The sequence below is a fragment of the Zonotrichia albicollis genome, chromosome 11 (assembly GCF_047830755.1).
Source record: "Zonotrichia albicollis isolate bZonAlb1 chromosome 11, bZonAlb1.hap1, whole genome shotgun sequence".
Taxonomy (NCBI): Eukaryota; Metazoa; Chordata; class Aves; order Passeriformes; family Passerellidae; genus Zonotrichia; species Zonotrichia albicollis.
This window is the reverse complement of record NC_133829.1, coordinates 2,766,391-2,786,577: the sequence shown is the minus strand read 5'-3', so window position 1 is coordinate 2,786,577 and position 20,187 is coordinate 2,766,391. Positions and strand designations below refer to the sequence as shown.

The following is a 20,187-nucleotide window of genomic DNA, read 5'->3' as shown; positions in this document are numbered from 1 at the left end:
CTTACATCTTTATCACACTTGATACCTTGAGAACTGCCAGTGTCTCTTACAAGCATTAAATATTTAATTAGTCTTGCTCTGCCTTTTATGCCAGGATGTCATTTCACTAACTTTACTGCTGTTAGTGTGATTCTTATAATTTATTTCCACTCAAATTCATTTAAACCCTCCCTCTTCCCCCTTCATATTACAGCATAGATGAGCATTTTCTTTAACATCCACATAAAGAGGTTGCTCATTGCAAACTGTATTTGCCTTTTAAACCCATTCTCCAAATCCATTCACACTTAAAAAAGAGAAGGAGGGTGCTTCAACCTCTCCATATTTTAGGGAAACCTTGACAAGGCCACCCTGCCTCTTGCTCACTCTGCCTGGAAATTGGAGTACAGGGCTTACCACAAAATCCTGCAATGGGTTTAGGGTTGGAAGGGATCTTAAAGATATCCGGTTCCAACCCCCTGCATGGACAGAGCCACCTTCCACTAGACCAGCTTGCTCCAAGCTTCATCCAGCCTGGCCTGAAACAGGGATGGGGCATCCACAACTTCTCTGGGCAACCTGTGCCAGTGCCCCACCGTGCCCACAGTAAACAATTCCTTCCTAAGTAAAGAATTTCTTCCTTCCTTTTCACAAATAAATGCAAAATTGCCATGTGATGCAAAGCAGCAAGAGCACAGGGAAGGTAATGATCTCATCACAGGCTCTGGGGATACATAGCCAGAGCAGCAGGAAAAGAACTCGGTGCCCCACTTCTTTATCCTCCTGGGATTTATGGGCAGAAAAATCTTCCCATGATGGGAATACCTTGAAAGTCTGAGCAGAGGTTGGTCCCAGTGGACCAACGTGGTAGACCTCCAGATGTCCTGTTCCGCCTAAGATATTCTAAGGAGAAAAACTCGTAAATGTCATTCTTTTTTTTAAATTAAAGAGGATTTGCTGGTCCTCCTTGAGATCAGTCAGCTCAGTAAGGGCTTTGTAATGCAATCCCATCTCACCCAAACCATTTCATCTGTGCAAAGTGCAGCTACACCAGCACTGGTGCCTTCCCAAAGGGTGGATCCAACCAGGAAGGCAGTGATCCCTCCCCTCCTGGGGACACCACCCATTCCCAGCAGGGACAAGGGGTCCAGTCGCTGAGCTCCTGCCTTCAGGAATGCAATTCTCAAATGATCATGGATGTGTTCAGCTCAGTAAGGATCAAGCCAAGAGCTGCGAGATGACAGGAATCCAGAAAAGCTCCAAATACAGCCCCAAATTAATCCCATCCCTCCTGCACTGCAGGTGAGACCACTGAGGATATGCCAGCCCTTCCAAAACTTAACTGTTGGACACCACACATGGAAAAACTCATATGAACCCTGCAACCAGGATGGGAAGGGGGCCCCCATCACCTCCCGGGATGGGAAGGGGGCCCCCATCGCCCCCCGGGATGGGAAGGGGGTCCCCATCACCCCCGGCATGGGAAGGGGGTCCCCATCACCCCCGGGATGGGAAGGGGGTCCCCATCGCCCCCCGGGATGGGAAGGGGGTCCCCATCGCCCCCCGGCATGGGAAGGGGGTCACCATCACCCCCGAGGCTCCGGCGCCGTCCCCACAGCGCCCTCGGCCAGGGCCTGTCCCGGCTCGCCCCGGCACGGCCGCGGAACAAAGCCCGGCGGGAGGAATGAGCCGGCGAGGAATGAGCAGGCGTTCGAGGGTGTAAAAGCCGTTTCTTTTGTTTAGTTGTTTGCTTCACTTAAATAGAAGTTGACGCAAGTGATTCCCCAAGGGAAATGTCACTCTGCCATGACCCAGAAGGGTTTAGAGTGTCCTGGCTCGTGGTTTGGGCACGGGAAAACGCTCAGAGCTGTGTGTGCCAGCCCCAGCAGTGCCTTTCCCGGGCAGTACCGTGTCAGGAGCCTCCAGGATTGCATCGCAGAGGAAAAGATGTCACCAGCCACCTAGGCAGGGCTGAGCCTCCTTGCGCCCAGCTGGGTCTTCATCCAGCGAGCACCACACCTCTCCTCCTTCCTCACCGCTTTGGACTCCACTCAAACATCTTCCCAGGGTGATAACATCCTTGGCAGAGTTTCCCAGCAGGTTTTGTCCAGAATCAGCTCCCCAGGAGAGCACATCTCACTGGGGACAGTGCCATCACCCTCACAAGCCGACGATGCAAGAGAAGAGGGGGACACCCAGGTCCTCACGAGGCTCAACACACCACGAACCTTGAGCAAATGTCACACACGTGCAGGGGAAGCAATCCCTCAAGGTTTAACCTTTTTCCACTGGACAGGACCCAGTGAAAAAAGCCCAAAAGCCAATGGGAAAAGCTTGGAGAGATGGAGGGCTGAAGGCAGGGCGTTGAGAGCAGCTGGGGAAGCCCCAGAGGTGCGCGGGCTCCCAGCATCCACGGGAAAGGCGGGAGCCAGGAACACCCTGATGCAACCACAGAAATATTTCTCTTGCTCTCCAGCCTGCACAGGGCTGCCCCGGGGAAAGGGCTCAGGGGGAAAGGATGGATGCTCCAGTGGAGCCACATTGCACCCATGGGCCAAATGCCTCCAGCATCACGGGGATGAGCTCACATAACCGGGATGCTGGGGAAGGAGGGAGGGGTCACAGATGCTCCAGCAGGGAAGGGACACAGCAAAACCCCAAACCAGGAGCTGACGTTAGGCTGATGCAACTTGGGAGAGTGGGAAGTTCAATCAAGATATTCTCTGCCTGAAGAGGGATAAACACTGAAAAGCCCTTTGGGTTGCACAACCACCTTCGCCCAGCCCTGTGATAGACGCAATTGAACAATACATGTGATTTTCCCCTTGGTGGGACGGGAGCTGAGCACGCAGGTAGGAGACTGAGGGTGCGATGTGAGGGGTTGTCCCCCACGTGAGGTCACAGACAAGGGTGCAAGAGACAATGTGCCCAATTCAGCCTCCCCCCAAAAAAATTGTTTATGCAGCACCCCGTGACTTTAATTATAGTTAAAAGCAGGGTTGCGATATAAAGCAAGGTTATAATTTGTAGTCCGGGAGACACCTTGGGCAGGAGGACAACCTGAAGTGTCACCCAGCCAAAAAAGCGCCGGGCAGCGCCATGGCAATAAACTCTGGAACAAACTCCGAGGACACCAGCCTGCATCTGGGATTGCAGAGGATGAAGAAATTGAAAGGAAAATGAGCTGCTGTGCGGAAAATCTCTTTTAAGACACCAGTGTTCTGCGGGGGTTTGAAAGCAAAAGTTCTCTGTGTTCCCAAGATCTCCGATAAAAACCCGGGCCAGAGAGTCCAAAGTTTGCTAAACCCACAAATACAACTTTCCGGGGTGGGAGGAACTTGTGCAACCCCCCAGCGGCGCGGGGCGAGGACACCTCGAGGAGGGGCATCCAGCCGGGGGGAGCCCGCCCCCGGGCCAGAGCGCTCCGACAGCATCCCCGCACGGCCCCGTTCCCATCCCGACCGCTCCGGGGGCTCATCTCCCGCTCCTTGGACACCCGGCATCGCCTCGGAGACCGGGCAGCTCGGCGAGACCTCTGCCAGCGGGGAGAACTCGGGGTGCGCTCCCGCTCCTGGGATCCTGCCCTGGTCCCGGGAGTGCCGGCTGTTCCGCGGGACCCCCGCCGCCTCCCCGGTCCCGGACCATCGTCGGCTTCCCGATACCGGGAGTCCCAGTGCGACACCCCTGGCAGCTCCCCGGCGCCGAGCTCTCCACGCCGGGATCTGCCGCAGGCTCCCAGTGCCGGAATCCCCGGCAGTTTCCCGAGACCGCTCCGCCTTTCCGATCCCGGGACCCCCGGGAGCTTCCCGGAACCCTCGGCTCCTCTCCGGCTGCGGGACCCCCGGTAGCTCCCGGATCCCCCGCAGGCTTTCGGTGCCAGAACCCCCAGCAGCTCCCCGGTGCGACCCCCGGCCCCGCATCCCCCGCTCCCGGTGCCCCGGCACCTGCCCGCTCCCGGAGCCCCCCGGCCCCGCCGCCCCTTACCTGCCCCAGGCTGATGTAGCCGTAGGCGGCGGCGAGGCGGGCGGCCTCGGCGGGGCCCCCCCGCACCCGCACGGCCCAGTGGTTGGTGTAGACGGTGCGGGCGGGCTCGGCGGCGGCCCCGCGCCCGGGCAGCGCCAGCGGCAGCGCCAGGGCCAGCAGGCAGAGGCGGGCGGGCGGCGGGGCGGCCGCGCTCCCCGCGCCGGGGCCGGCGGCGGGCATGGTGCGGGGCCGGGCCGGGCTGGGCGGAGCGGGGCGCTGCGCCTTTTAACCGGCCCCGCAGCCCGCGGGGGCGGGGGGATGCTCGGGGGGGGCGGGGAGGGCCCGGGAGAGCGGGCGGACGGGGCGGCCCCCGGCGCTGCCCCCCCGCGTCCCCCCGCCCGCCGCCGGGCAGCCCCGCTGCTTCCCCGCCGCTGCTCCCCGGAACCCCCCGCGCACCTCTGCGGCCCCCGCCCGACCCCGGGCAGCTCCCCGGACCGCTCCGTGCCCGGCTCCGTGTCCCTTCCCCGCGCGCCTCCGGACAACTCCCTGTGCCCCCCTGCGCGTCCCGGCGCTGGTCCCCGAGCAGACCCCCTGAGTCCCCCCGGGTGCCGCGGTGCTGTTCCGCGGAACCCCCCTGCCTTTCCCCGCATGTGATCGGGCAATCCCCTGTCCCCGCTGCAGCCTCCCTGCGCGCCCCGGTGCTGCTCCGTGAACAACCACCTGCATCCCTCTGCATGCCCCAGCACTGCCCCCCGGGTTTCCCCCTGCTCCCCACTTCATCGTCCTTTGTGCTCCCGATTCCCCGGGGCACCTCCCCTCCTTCCCCCGCACGCAGCCCCCATGCATGCTCCCAGCTCTGCTCCTCAGGTAACCCATGGCACCCTTCAGAGAGAGCCCCCGCATCGCCCCCGCATCCCCCTGCATGCCCCGGCACTGCATCTTCTTTTGTGCATCTGCATTCCCCCCGGGCAGCCCTCCATTCATCCTCCCAGATCTGCTCTGCAGGTACCCCCTGAACCCCGCAGAGGGACTCCCCACGTTGCCCCTGCATTCCCATCGTGCATTCCCTGGCTCCATTCCCCACGCAGCTCCTGCATCCCCCCTGGGCAGCCAGTCTGAGCCCCCCTCCCCCTCTGTCTCCCTGGAATGCTTGGCACTGCCCACATCTCCCCCACCCCGTTCTCCCCGCATCCCCCCAGGCATCTCACTCACCTCTCTGTACAACCCCCACGGGCACATCCCACTGCACCTCCCCTGCATCCCTCCAGCACTGCCCCCACACGCCTGGCATCCCCCCTGCACCCCCAGGTGAACCCCAGACAGGTGGGAGGGTTTTGGGACAGGACTCGGACACCCATAGGGCACCACCATGAGCCACGGGCTGGGGCAGACAGGCTGGAGTGCTGACTGTGCCTCCCACGGATGCCATTAGGGAACAGCAGGGACCTCGAGGGATATCAGAGACTGGGCTTTGTTTGGGGAAGGTGGTGGCGTGCACAAAGGCCGGCTCAGGAGCAGCCCGGGGATGCTCTGCTCCACAGCCCTCCCTGCCAGCGCGGGCCCAGGCCGGCAGGGAGCTGCCCACAATGGAAAGGATGTTTCAATGGCATTGCATCCACTCACATCACACCAGAGCTTCACCTGAATCATATCCGAGCTTCAGAAATGTGCCCGGGGCTCCCAGGGCCCTGACAACGACCAGCTGCTCAAGCTGGGGTGGTCTCAGGGTGGCTCTGGTTCCCAGAGTGGGTGTTGCCTGACCAGATTTGGGGCCCCACACTCCATCTCTCTGAATGCAAACACCTTCCCGAGCCCCAAACAGATTTGCAAAACCTACCTGGGTGTGCAGGGATGAGGGGGCATCCAAGGAGCAGTAAGTACAACCCATCACTGGAGCTGGAGAGGAAAATCACAGTCTGGTGCCACCCACTTGTACCAGCCCTGCCACTGAGCAGGTGAGCTAGTGAGAGTCTGAGGAAATAGGGAAGTACTCCCAGCTCAGCCGTGAGATTAATCCAAGGGAAATTTATAGGGAGCCTGTTCTGCATCAGACAGGGCCAGAATGCTCTGGCAGCTCCTGCACTGGGCTGGCTTTGACCCATTTGCAGGCAGCAAATACATGGAGGGGCCAGATGGAGGTGGGTCCCTGTGCCACAGGCAGGCTTATCCCGGGAAATTACAAATATCAGCAAAATGGGGACTTGGAGGGTTTCTGTGTGCAAACAGTGTTGTATTGGAATTAGGGATGTGACAATTTGCGGCCACAATTTGCAGGCACAGGGGAGTTTGGTGACTGTCACCATAAGATGTTGCTCACTGAAATCACTGTGGGTTATCACTGCAGGACACTGGAGCCTCCAGGGCTCCCCACCCCACAGGTCCTCACAGCACCCTGGGCAGAAATGATGGGTTTTGTGTGACCATTCCTTCTGATTATGCAGTGAAGGATGGTTTCCATTAGCACCAGCACATTGCAAATCCAATCCTCACTTCCCATCCGGTTTATGGGCTTTTCCTCAAGTTTCCCATTGATTAAGGTGTGTGAGATGGATGAGCAGCGCTGGCGGGTGCTGGGTGTGCTACGTGTGTGATGCACATCCAGAGAGATGCAGGGGGCAAAGCCAGAGGAGAGGTGGGAATAGATGAAAGAAAACCCTTTCGTTTCAAAACATCCACCTCCCTCTGCTGGGGAAGGTCTGAGGGATGTCGGCAGGGGATGCAAAGTAGGGGCAAAGTATCTCCACAGGGAGCAGAGAAGGGCGAATGAGCTCTGGCAGCAGCAGGGAGGGTTTAGGTTGTGGCAGTGGGAAAAGCTTTCTGAAGCTTTTCAGAAGAGTGAAGATAGGAAAGAGGTTGCCTTTGTGAGAGTGTGTGCGCAAAACCTCATTGTGTCTGTGCTAGGTGATAAAAAAATAGGCAAATCCCAGGAGAATCAGGCTGAATCCACGTCTGGGAGTGCTCTGCAGCCCACTGCAATGCTCATCAGTGATCATCATGGCCATCAAATCCTAGCTACAAGCTACATCACAGACCTTCCATCCCAAGGCCATTCACCACGACTCCCAATGTATCTGCCTGGGGAATTGTTACTGGTGCCAGTAAAGCCCTGTGCCCAGCTCAGGCTGCAGCATCATGTGAGCTGGGTGAGAGCCTTGCCCAGACACTGACTGCAATGTAGGGACCCTGGTTTTGCTGCTCCCTGGTCCCTGCACTGCTCCTGACCTGTCTCCCACTGACATAATTTTGAAATTCAGAGTGGCAATTTTCCCAGATGAACCCAAGGGATTTCCAGGGGTGTCAGGAAAGACATACTTTGGCCCCATGTGCTTTGCAGTGGATGTAGACTAAGGCAGAGGCTCTGGTTAACTCTTTTCCTGGGATTATTTGAAAACCTGGAGAATTACAGTGAGCCGCCAACAATACAATAAATTTTGTGAGCTGAGAGGTTAAACAGAAGCTGCTGTAAAAGAAGCATGGAAAGGGGCACTGCTGAACCAGTAACATTTAAACTCTCCTGAATAAAATTCGTAATAACCCTGGCATTTTATATCTGTCCATGAATTACAGTTAAAATCCCACCACGTCCCACGCACGCTCGTTGCTCTGTACGGCAATAAGATTACAGCGAAGAGCTGGACGAGCAGGGAAGAATGTAATTTAAATGCTGCTCCTTTGAAAACCAAGCCCTTCTTTTTAAGGCACGTTCAGAAAAGGAAAGTACAAATAATGCACCCAGAAGGTGCTATTTTTTCCAGGGGTGGGATGGCAGGGCTGGCACTGAGCTGCCTGCCCTGGGCAGCAGGATTGTCACCCTGTTCCTGCCTGCGGAGGAGGGACAGGACAGTGGGAGCTGTGCCTCTGCCTGCTCCAGTGCAAGGAGTTAAGCAAACAAAAGCCGTTTGCAAACACCCACGGTTCAGAGGTGTCCCTGGGATGCCAGAACAGGGAAGCCACTTGGCTTGGAGCCATCGGCCAGCCTTGCTGGCAGGAGCTGCCCGGTGAAAGCCCCGGCCACAGGAGCCGGGGTTTTATCCTGTGCGTGATGAGAGCCTGTCGACATGGAGATTACAGCACAAATCAGGTTAAAACCCATTTATCTGACCCAAGCAGAGCCCGTGTGCTGGGATGTGAGTGAGTGGGGCCATTGCCGTGCCGATGGCTGCGAACTTGTCCGGGTCTGCCGGAGAGCCGGGCAAAGCCCGTCCATGCAGCTGTGCACGGTGGGTAATCCAGGGCATGCAATAATTACACCAGCACACCTGGAAATAGCTCTTTCTGTAGCTCCCAGGCTTAACCAAATGAATGAAATTTGCGCTGGCGTAATTAAAGCGATGCGGTTCAGGATCTCGTCTGCAGCGGGGAGTTACTGCAGCTTGACTCTTCACTCTCCGTGACAGCCACGTGGAAGAATCCCCAGCTCCAGCCCCTGCACGGCGGCTCCAGTGCTGACTTCTCACCGTCAGGGTGCCCATTAACACCAGCCCATTAACAACAGTTCATTAACACCAGCCTTCAAACCTGTCCAGCGTCCTCCGGAGCTGCCCCGGCTCACTCCAGCGCACAGCAGAGATGGCAAAACACCGGGCTCTCGGCTGCAGTCCCTGCTCCCCTCCAGGGACTTGTAAATCTGCAGGAGAAATCAGTATTCGTCCATTTTAACTATGTTAAACCACGACACATTTATATTCACTCATCTCAAACAGTCTCTTTATTTTTATTCTCTGCTTGCCCTTTTAGGTGTTAAAATAACCCCAGACTTGCTAGTGGCCAGATGGTTTTGGGGATATTAATGGTAAAATCCTGCACACGAGTGAGCTGCCAGTGAAACTTGCCAGGGGAAAATAAGATTTGGAGCCTCCGTGGAGCTTCATCCCCACGGCTGATGTGTCACAGCAGCACATGGCTCTGGCAATGCCACCACTGCTGTCAGCACGCAGCAGCCACCAGCTTTGCAGCTGGGAAAGCCCTGGGTGAATTCCCAGGAGATTCATGCTCACTGGAAAAATTCTGTCCCTGCCTTTTTCCTTCCCTTTCTAAATCTGGATTAAGCTTTCAGTCTGAAGAGGTGACATCAAATGTGACGGAGAGGAAGGAGGGGATGAGGTGGAGCAAGGCCCAAGGAGGTGTGGACAAGTGGCAGCTCTGTGGTGGTGCCCAGCCTCGGTCACAACACTGCAGGTACAGAGAAATTAATTTCTAAATTCTTGACACATCCATTTTATAAGTCTCTGACCTCTGGCAGCTCTCAGTAAAAAATGGGTAAATTTACAGGGGAAGAAGCTCTCTGGCCAGGGTGGAAGGGCTCAGAAGCACAGGGATCACCAAGGAGGATGTGCCAATGGTTTTCTGCCACCCAGCACCTCTTCAAGCACTGAAGGCAGCAGCCAAAGGGATTTAAATTGGGGATTAGAGAGGCTGCCTGTCTGCAGTGATACACTGGGGGTACAGAGCATCCCCAGAGCCAGAGGTTTTAGCTGTAATTAGACCAACATCTGTCCGGCCACGGTCGAGGCTTGCGCAGTCTCTGTGTTGCTCCAGGCTGGGCTGGAGATTTCCCACAGGCTCCTCCTGCTCTGCTTTTCTGCAATTTCACAGATATCAGATATTTTTTTCCATCTGATGAGTTCTTCCTCTCCAGAAAGATTAAATCTTGATTGTCAGGTACTGCTGTAGCAGGCAAGAAGATTTCCCTACCTAGTTCAAATGTCATCCTAGTAAAAATGCTAGTAATAAAAAATAAAAGAGAAAGGGCCCATTATGGACTCAGGCCTGAAAAAATATCCAAAAGATGGATCCTGAAGTTTAGAAACAATTGAAGCTCAATGGCCAAAGGGTTCTCTGTGGACTGCTGGGCCCAGCATACACATTGATAGGGTGGGGAAATCAATCAAAGATAATTGACTGCGTGCTGGTCTCGAACTAAAATGGAACAAACCCAAGCCTTTTCACCCATCTCAAATGGGTTTGGGGATTATTGTTATTTTGGAAGTAAGGGCAGGAAGGAAATGCCCAAGTGAGGGGTGGTAGAATGGGGAAATGCTTTACCTGGAGAGGGTGCTGGGACAGGGAGGGGACCCCAGGATGTGGCACCCATCCCACTTGTGAAGCAGTAGCTCTTCTGGTTGTTCCCACCATCCCACTTCATCTGAGAGCATTGTACCAGGTAGAAGGATCAGAGTCAAGAGGGTGCTGGTAACAAACTGAGCTGAGCCAACCCCACCCCTGGAAGAGCAGGTCTTGGAAAATCCGGTTACACCGGTGCCACGTGGGGGACGTGTTGTCACCGTGCAGGGGGAGGCTATTTCAGGCTCCCCCAAAGGAAGCACGCTGCTGCTGTTGGAATGATGGCTCCAGGGCTGGATTTGGGATCAAAAGCTGGACCCCTAGAAGGGGCTGGGGGTCACCAGAAAGGGACAGCTGCTGCCTGCTCTCTATGGTGGCTTTGTCAGATCAAACACAACTTTTGTATTTCGCCCACAGGAGGGGTGATGTACCAAGGACTTGGCTGTGACTGGCACAGGATGAGCCTCCCCACAGCATTTTCACTTCCCAGCAAACCCCACTGCACTGGAGCAAGCACCAGGAGCAGAAACACAAGAGAAGAGCAATAAGCCTGGGGGTGGAGAGATGCAAAGATCAAACCAGCAGCGATTTCAAAATAAAATCCAAGAGCCCAGGGAAAACACGGTGTGTCCTTGCCGAGGCTATCATTTATGCCAATTAAAAAAAAAAAAAACAAACTGGCATGGCACGAAGGAGAGCTGCGTGGTATTTCCTGAAAAGGGTGTGGGGAGCATCCTTGGAAAGCCTGCCCTGCACAATGTGCTTGCTGTTTCCAGAAAAATAAAGTTTGCTGTGACCCACCTGTCCCTGAAAAGCAGCTATTTAGGGCTGGAACATGGTCAGCCCGGAGTCAGTGGCTGGGTCTGTCCTGACTGCAGAGCAGCTGGCACCTTTGCCAGGATTTGGGGTTTGGCATTTACCTGCAGCTTTTTAATTGATGCAAAATGTCTTAGAAAAAAATGCAGGAGAGCTGCCCAAGCACCAAGTGCTCACAACTGAAGGTCTTTCCTCCACAGCTTTTGGCTGGTGGCCATTAACCCCCATACCAGCCCTGAGAGCCATGACAGAACAGGACAGGAGGGGTTTTCTCCTTTGCCACCTTCAGATTTTGGGAGTATTTTAACTCAGCTAGGAATCTGCGGGGTTTAGAGCAGCAGTTTTGGGGTTTGCCAGAGAGACAGCTGTGGGAGTGATGGGTGAGAGCAGCCCCGTGGGACAGTGGAGGGGCTCTGCTGACAAAGGACAGGAGGGTGCCCATTGGGAAGGGACAGTTTTTGGTGGAGAAGGGAGTGTCCCATGGGTCTGTGTCCCCTCATCCCCTGGCAAGCTGGGACAAAGACTCACTCCCCACCCCAGTGGCAGAGCATGCTTGGGGCTCACCAAGGGCATTTCTGAAGGCTTTGGCAGCATAGTAAGACTTGCCAAAGCCACATCTCCAGGTGAGCTTACCTTTCACATGGAATTTCAATGGTGGAGCGTGGAAAACAAACATAAACCCACAGTTTGGATGGGTTTTCTTTTGTCTGCTCAGAAGCTGCAGGCAGGCGGTGTTTGGGTGACCAGACTGGATCCAGCGTTCTCTGGGTGGCCACGATGCTGAAAGAGAAGCAGCTCCACCTTAGGGCAGGCGCTGGTGCTGGAGCAGAGCCGACCTCGACACCAATTCAACCATCACCCATCAGCCATCACCATCATCTGTGCCAGACCGGCAACATCTGCTTCAGCCCCCAGCCAGGCTTCAAGCAAACACCAAGGTCTCACTTCTTGGGATCAGTTTGGGGCTGAAAAATTAGAGATTCCCTTAGTCACATTGAAAAAAAAAATCCCTTCTAATGTTTATTTTCTTCCCTAATGAGGTTGGGGGTTAAAAAAGCTGTTTTCAGCAAATCCCCCTTTGCATCCTGCAAAAGCACCCTGAGACCCACAGTGGGTGGAAATCCCACCCAGAGCAAAACTCCACAAAAATAATAACACATCCTTGGTTGAAAAATAACTTTAAAAAAAAAAGGCAAGACAAAGCAGGGTTCTATGGAGCCCTGAACATATCTGAATTAGTCCTATAAAAATCAGCTCTTGTGGCATATCGGCTTCCCTGCAGGAGACAGCAGGAGAAATGTTAACCTGGTCTTGATTTGAAAGCTGCTTATTAGTCCTCATCAAGCATAATTATGCTTCAAAGCCAAATGAGATGTCCAACTGAATTCTGAACACACGTTAATGTTTTTAAATGTGAAAAAAACCAACAAAACCCTATTTATTGAATCCCAGCCAGGCTCCAAATGATAAAATAGATGCTGCTAATGGCTCTGGGAAGGGAGGGCTGGAGCTTCACTGCAGCTTTGCCAATTAAATGGTTATTACTGACCAATTAGTCAGGAATCAACCCTGCTTTTAGTGATATCTGATTAAGTGCGTCCTGCAGATCAGCCTCGGTTGTTAACCAGGGGAAGAAACACCTTCTCCCCATCAGCCCCCCCAGATACTCCCACTGGGCAGGGTTTGTGCCCACCCTGCTCATGAAAAATCCCCTTTTCTTCCAGCACTACCACTGTCCTGGGGAAAATACATCTCCAGGACCCACCTAGGCACGGCAAAACCTTTCAGAGCCAGGAAGGAAATGGGAAGGAAATGAAGGAAAAGGGGAAAATTAACCACACGCAGAGGGTGGCTTCTCCCCCTGCAGCTCACAGGTTGCTGCTGCCCAGCACATGCTGAGCCATGCCCATTCACAGGCTTTTCCAAATATTATCCCAATATTTTCTTTCAGTTCCCAGATAAATGGGCCTCTTCAGAAGGCTTTAAGCCTGCTCTGTTCCAACATTTTCTTTAAAGCAGCAGAGGAAGCCTTTGAGTTGTGCCAAGCTGCTGAATCCTGCTTTCAGGGCTGAGCTGCAAGGGGTTTTCCAACAAAAAATAGGGGCAGTGTTGGGCTTTTTCCTTGTTTCATCAGGAAATATGAAGGAGGCCACATCACCCCTTAATCTTCCTTTCTTCCTGCCTCCTCTCCTACCCTGCAGTCCTTGCTTCCTGAGCTTTCCTGTGGTCTTCAGAAATTTCTGAGCATATTCCCAGATTTCCAGGAGCATCCCCCTGCAGAGCATCCTCCCTCTGAATACTCCTGAGCCATGGGCAAACTCCAGGGGGGGACCTTGGTATCTCCTGTGGGACCGGGACATCAAGGCCACAGCACCCAAGGGAGCTGGGGAAAGTGCCTATGCAACAGCCAGGGAGGGTGGAGACAGACAAAAGATGGGAAAGCATGAAAAAAAGAGCAACATTTCAGAAAATGTCAGGGCAAAGAGCCCCTTCCTTCCAGGGACTGGGTGCAGCAACATGTAGAGGATCCATCCAACCAAAATTATACTGGATGAGTGTGCTGCAAGCAGGGAAGCTGCTGTGGCTGAGCAGAGGATGACTGCTCACATTCTTGTTCCAAGTGATAAGATAGCTCTGGATGCCCTGGCTGGCTTGGACAGCACCTGGACAGAGGGAACAGCCCTTGGTCACAGGGACAGGGCTGGTAAGGATCTGTATGTAGATCTGAAGTGAGACAGGGTGAAGGAGGGGAAGGAAAATCTAAAGACATGGTGGCTCTGGGAGTCTCTGATGGGCTGGAGGGGGAGAAGAGCACACCTGGTATAAAGGGGCACTGCTCAAGGCATTTTCTGGCTTCTTACTCTGCCCTACACATCTACAATGGTGCTTACAGGGTCTGGAGGGGGCAAGGGAGGTGATGCTCCCCAGGCACTGAGATTTGTGGGGTCCATGGCAATGCGTCCTTGGGAAATGCCACTAAGAACTCCAAAGCTGTGATGTGCAGAAGCATCCCCAAAGTGATACCCAAAGGGGTCCAGCCCTGCTGATGTGACAAGCCCGGAGACTGGGGATGGAATGTGGCCCTTTCCCTCGTCCCCAGACGGCTTCCTCCTCCTGGAAAAGGGGCAATCCCGTTTTCCCAGGCCACAGGCTGAGGCATGAGGAGGCCAACAGCCCCAGCAGACGTGGGATCCATTGTGGCCTCTGCCTGTCCCCATCCGCTGGAGCAGCACAAAGGCTGCATCAGATCATTTCCTCCTTTACCCCGGAGCCTCCCTCGGGGCCGGGGCACAAAGATTCCCCTCAGGGCCGTGCCCCGGGTGTCCGGGAGCAGCCGGGGCGGGCAGGAGATGCCGCGGAGCCCGGGGAGCCCGGGGAGCCCAGGGCTGCCCGCGGCCGGTGCGCCGGGCCGGCACTAGGTGGGGATGGCACCACGCCGCGGGGAGGAGGAAGGGCGGGAGGAAGGGCAGCGCCGGGCCGGGCTGGGCTGGGCTGGGCTGGGCTGCCCGGGGAGCGGCTGCCGGGATGGGCTGAGGGGGCTACAGGGAAAGGCGGAGGGGAGGGATGGGCAGGGATGCGGGCGGCACGGCTGCGATGATGCTGGAGACAGAGATGTGGGGATGTTGGAGGCTGCAACGACCCGGTACCACATCAGGCATTATTGCCAGGGCTGTGGCTGTCTGTCAGTCTGAGGTCTGAGCCCCTCTCCTCGCCCCACTCAGGATCGTTACGGTTCTTACTGACATTAATTACATTTTGAAATTTTAGAATTAAGTATTTCCCACATGTTCTCAGTCAGACATTCTTCTGCACCCCACAGCTTGCTCCATCCATGGCTCTGTGCTAAGGTGGGACACTGGCACAGCTGAGAGCTGGGCAGTTGGTCATCAAGCTTTGGAAAGGCTGGGAGGTGACCACAGTGCTGGGAGAGGGATGTAAAGTGCCTGTGGTCTCACTGCAGGGCTAAAGAGGGATGGATCCATGTCAGGAAGAAAACTCCATCACAGGGAGTGCTCCACACTGGTGCTGGGCCATGCAGTGAACCTGGCTGGGACACAGCAGGCCAATGCAATAACCCTGCATGTGAAAGGGTTTACTTGCTGTAAATCTTGGCAGGATTCACTTGGTCCAGTCCTACCTCATGAGTCACCACCAAAACCAGGGCACAGGATAAATCTCACCCCCTCCCTGTCACACCAAGGCTCAGCTCATTTCCACAGCCACTGCACAAAGCATCTTCAGGGAAAGCATCACCCTGAAGTCCTGATCCAAGAGACAGGATTTTTCCAGCCTACTCCTGCAGGGACCCAAGCAGGAATTTGGCCATTAGCATCTGCCGGGAAACTCGAGGTGAGAAGTAACTGTTGGTACACATTTTTACACCAAATTTTGAGGAGCTGATCTCACCACCAGATTAGGTGCATAGACCACAGACATGGTCAAGTTGTTTAATTTTTGCTTCCCCTCTTCTCAACAAAAAAGGCCAACAAGCCAGCCCAATCCTGCAGCATGTCTGTCAAAACCCATGTTCACCACAGAAATAGTGGCTCAGAATGAGCCACTGAGGTCTGCACCCTCAAATTAGGGGACAAAGGAAGTCAGCACCACTGGGACAGGAGCATAAATCAGAATATTCATTTAAATGTAACTGTTGATTTAACGCCTTCTGCTGCCGCTCTGTGTTCCTCACATGCTCATCCAAATCAGAGAGAACATTATTTCAGACAAACTCCATGGTTGCTTGCTTTGCAAGCCATCAGCCCCCAAAACTCACGAGTCCCTTTGTGCTCAGGAACCAGGCAGGGTGGCAGGTAGGGATCAGAATCAGGATGGCCAAGGACAGCCCTGAGAGTAAGAGTGCACAAAGCAGGATCTTATTACCAGAGGTCATCAGTGCTACAGGTACCAGATTACACTTCTCTGAGGGTTTGTTTCTTGTCACAGCAAACAAAATCAGGTTCTGAGCACATTATCATATAAATATATAATATTTTTATATAACCCAGCAGCTCCAGGAGGACCTCAATGCTGCATTGCATACAGGAAAGCTGGTGGCTCCAGTGCACCCAGAGGTGCTGCCTTACCTTAAACTCACCCAGAAAAATCCCTCCAGAACCTCTGGGGCTGCAGCTTCACCTTCTCAAAGTGGCATGCACACAGCAGAGGTGGTTTGGAGAGCTCCCATGCTTAGACAGGGAAGGGAGGCAGTGGGAGGTCAGGACTGTGGAGCAGGAAGTGATCCCCCCCAAACTCAGTCCAGTTTGAAAGCCTGGCAAGCACTAACACTAACAAACAGTCAGTGTGTTTATATCCCACCTTCCTGCCGGAGAGCAGGGGTTATTTTTGGCATATTTTGTCATTGGTGGAGATGTCAGTGAAGGCCAGGAACACTGCAGAGCTGTTGGAAAAGCCCAGAGGCAATTGCCCCAGGCACAGGATGATGAGCTGAGGGATGTGGGAAGCTGCTCCAAACCATTCACACAGGGGTTGGGTTTTGCCTGCAGGATGTGGGGCACAGCTCTGGCTTCAAAACACCTGGGGGCTAAGAACAGCATGGACTGTCCTATTCCAGCCCTATTTCAGCCCCATACTGCTCCCATTCACCCCGTGCAGCAATGGAGCAGGAGTGTCATCCTGAGCCCTCACCCACCAGTGCTTCACTCCTTCCCACTTGCCCTGCCTGTGCACCAACCATGGCCATCAGCTGGGCACCAACAGTGATGTTCTGGCATCATCAGTCACCTCTTCCAGCCTGCACTCACTGTCTTTCATCAGGGCTTACTGGTCCTGCTGAGTCAAAACAGAAAGGAAGAAGAGAGCACAAAGCAGGATCACTCTTGCCCACTTGCCATTGTGCCACAGGGCTTGGCCACATTCCTTCCACTCCCTGCTGCTTTTAAGATCATTTAAACCACTCACCTCCCCTGTTTTCCCCCAGCAAGTGACCTCCTTACCTACAGTTTTGGATCTGCTTTGTCCCTCCTGTGAGCACCAGATGTCCTCTGCAGCCAGGACTGCTTTTCTTGACAAAACCAGCAAGATCAGCAGGGAGAGCACATGAGTTCCTGTGGTGCTTGCAGGCTGATGGCTTTGGCAGATAGCTGGGTCTTCTCTTCCACACATGTAACTAAAATAGGGAGCATGAGTAGCTGGAAAGCCCAGGTTTGATTTGGGCAGAAGCTTGGACTGGTATCAGCCAAGAGGAAAACAGGTAAAACCAGGATTCTGGCAGGTCAGGAGTTACTGGCCAAACCTCAGACCAGGTGTGATAACCTCCACTGCCCCACTGTGGCAGGGAATGTGGCTGGAAGCACCATCCTTTCACATGGCTAGTCCATAAAACACAAGATTTAAGCCCAGAAAGCTGGTGGATAGGTGAAGAGAGACCTTCTTCCATGCCAGCTCCAGATGTGTGGTCTCCCATCTCCTTCAGCCTTTGCTGCTGCTAACTCCCCATGCACCACCTGAAGATTAGGCCATCCCCACACTTCTTGTCTGGCACAGGTAGGACTGAGAACTGATTTAGCCCCTCAGCCACGGTGCAGTTTGAGAAGATGCCACAGGCTCTACTTGGCATCAAGAGCCCGAATTGAGCCCTATCTTTGCACACCCATTCAGATCCAGCACTTTCTCTGGGCCTCTTTGTTTTAGTCCCAGCCAAACAGATGAAATTAAGACCATCCCCATTAATTCCCCATGCATATGAAGGGGTTGAGGATTTCTCCTCCAGCTCAGGACCCCTGCGGCCTCACTGAGCCCAGCACTGGCTTTCAGTCTCACAGGCAAGTTCACCTCCTCCCTCCCCAGTGCTGAGCAGATAACAGGGCAATTCCCCTAATGAGTCTCTGTCTGTCCGGCCCTGCTCAAAGCAATTAACAAAGCCAGGCACTAATGAACTTGGCTTCAGAGCACCCTGGAGATGGGCTATTGCCATTTGAAGTGGAGGAGAACCAAGGCGAGAGCAGGTGGAGTGGCTGACCCTGGTCACGAGGTGCCTTGGTTGGATGCAGGAGACAGAGCTCCCTGCCTGGAGCAGGGAAAGGACGGCAGGTAGACACGAGGGCGACCACAGCTCTCTCATGTGGTGTCTGTGGCTGGAGAGACTGGTTTGTCCACGTTTGGGAGGGCAGGAGGGACTCCCCACCCACCCCAGTCCTGTCTCATCCCCGAGTGGCTTTGGGGAAGCTGTGTCTCTGCAGCCAGAGCTCCTGACACCCGCCTTGGTGGAACTCCCCTACATCCTGCACCCCAAGTTTTGCAAGACCCCAAATGCAGCCATTGAGGCACAGAGCAGCAGTGGTCATGGGTCCCCTTGCAAAGAAACTTCCTCAGTTCATGACTCACCATCCCACCCTTCCTGGTGTCACTTGTGACTCCGTTTCACTTTGCTGCAGCAGCATTTCACCATCTCTTATCAATGCAGAAGACAACAGGGCAGCCCGTCCTGGCTGCAGACATGTGCACATCACCTCTCCCTGAAGCATTTTTTGACCAACCTCCCCTTTGTTGTGAGCTGAAGATCCTCTTGTAAACAACAGGTTCCCCTGCAATGCTGGAGGGGGTCAGAGTGGGTGTCTCCAGGTCTGCCTGCAAGGGTGAGGATAGCTGATAAATCACAGGGATGTGGCCTCTGCACCACATGCTCTCACAGCACACACGTCCTCACATGCACGTTGACGGCATGCTAAAAATATTCTTCACTTTTTGACCGATTAAAATTTTCCAGGAGATTTGGAACCACAGCCCCCACCCTATCTGTACAGCCAGAGGCTTCCCCTCACCTCCCCTAGCCCTGCCAGGAAAACAGAAAATACTGAACAACAGTTCCAGTAATTTGGGGGGTTTTGCTTCCTTTAAAAGCCTGGTTAAAATATAATATTTTTTCAATAGTTTATTTTGTGATGTCTGGCACCATTCTGGAGCTAAACTTGGCGCCCTGTCTTGCTCTCATACACCCCCTGAGAAGGCTGTGGGTGAGCTGGGATGATCCCACTTCCCACCCAAAATCCCATTTTGATGGCTCAGGAAATTAAACAAAGAAAATATGTTTTAAAACCAGCTCCCACTTGGTGTTAGGCAGCAGAGAGCTAAGGCTGGCTTGGTGACAGCTCTGAATGCTGATGGCCAGTCACAATTTTCTTGACTTCTTTCAGAGGTGCCTGTTGTGCCAGGTAAAGAAGGAACCTGAAGGATGCTGTCAAACCCCTGGCCACTGGCCAGGCCCCTCTGTGCCATCTCTGGTGCTTGTGGCAGCATTTTCTTTGCCTAAGTTGGCTCTCGGCCATGGAGGAGGAGCAGGGGAGGCACAGAAGGTGTTTATACAACATGGGGATTGTCTTGGCGAGACCACAGCCTTTGCCAAACTGAGCTGAGCTGATAGGAAGGAGATGTCATCAGTGTGTTTTTGCCAATTATCACTAATAATTATTTGTTACAAGCTCCAGTCCTGGCTCAGCCTCTGATGCTCTTGTAGCCCTGTGAAACTGAAGCAAACAGGAGGGTCCTACCCCAAAAGAGAGGCAAGGAGAGGGAGGGCAAGTGCAGTGCTTGGGAATGCCCTGACCACGGTGGTCAGCACAATGCATCCTCCCTCTTGGTGTTCTCTCCCTGCTCACACCAGCTACAACCAGTTAGACCCTGTTTGTCCTCCCTTGCCTTTTCTGAGTGTGTTTGGTGCCTCAGCCTCTTGTCAAAACCCAGATTCATCACAGCACAGCTATTAGCTGCTCCCTCCCATGTGAGATGTCTTTCTGCTGACACGGCAATCATTCTCCTGTCAACGTGCCTTGACAGTACCAGGATTTCTCATTTCAAGTCCTGGTGTGTCCCAGGGTGATTCCCAGCTCCTCCATTAACCCCTGGCCCTGCAGGATGGGGATAGCCTGCCCTCATGGATGCTCTGCTATCCCTCCCACCTCTGGTTAGCAGAAGCTGCCTCCTGTTTTTCCTCTCAGCACTTGCCATACCTATGCAGAAGAGCATTTAACCTGGAGGTAGAGAGTGTCAGACTTTTATTCTTCTTTCTTTCTTATTTTCTATGCTGAGAACAATGGAAGCAAGGTTTGCAGAGGGAGGTAATATCTTTTTTTAGACTGACTGAAATAATTAGAAGAAAAACCAGGCAGGCTGTTGGGTACATGAGCCCTCCAGCAGGCCTGAAATAGCTGCAGAAGTCTGCAAAGCTGAATACCAGTGGAGAACAATAGCTCTAAGCATGACTAGTGTTAACCACTTCTGCTACAAAAGACCATTCCCCAGCTGTTTTCCTTGGGGCATCACCCCTCTGCCAAAATCCACTGTCCAGAGACCACCGGGTGGCCAGGAGCCACTGCTGTGGCTGAGGGAGCCACGTGGCTGCACACACCT

At 54.1% G+C, this 20,187-nt stretch overlaps 1 protein-coding gene across 2 annotated transcripts in view; it reads right to left on the bottom strand.

The window, feature by feature from the left end:
- The window catches only part of PCSK6 (proprotein convertase subtilisin/kexin type 6), a 39,665-nt gene extending 28,062 nt beyond the window's left edge, over positions 1–11,603 (bottom strand). Inside the window, exons 1-2 of one of the 2 annotated variants that reach the window (XM_074549167.1) lie at positions 11,455–11,603; positions 8,461–8,569 (exon numbers count right to left, since the gene is read on the bottom strand). Coding sequence is in view for 1 of the 2 variants with exons in the window: in XM_074549166.1 (XP_074405267.1) it covers positions 3,964–4,182 (219 nt within the window). In the remaining variant the exon portion in view is untranslated. Of the gene's footprint in view, positions 1–3,963; positions 4,227–8,460; positions 8,570–11,454 lie in introns of those variants that run through there. The other variant, XM_074549166.1, reaches the window with a different exon arrangement.
- Positions 11,604–20,187: the final 8,584 nt, after the last annotated feature.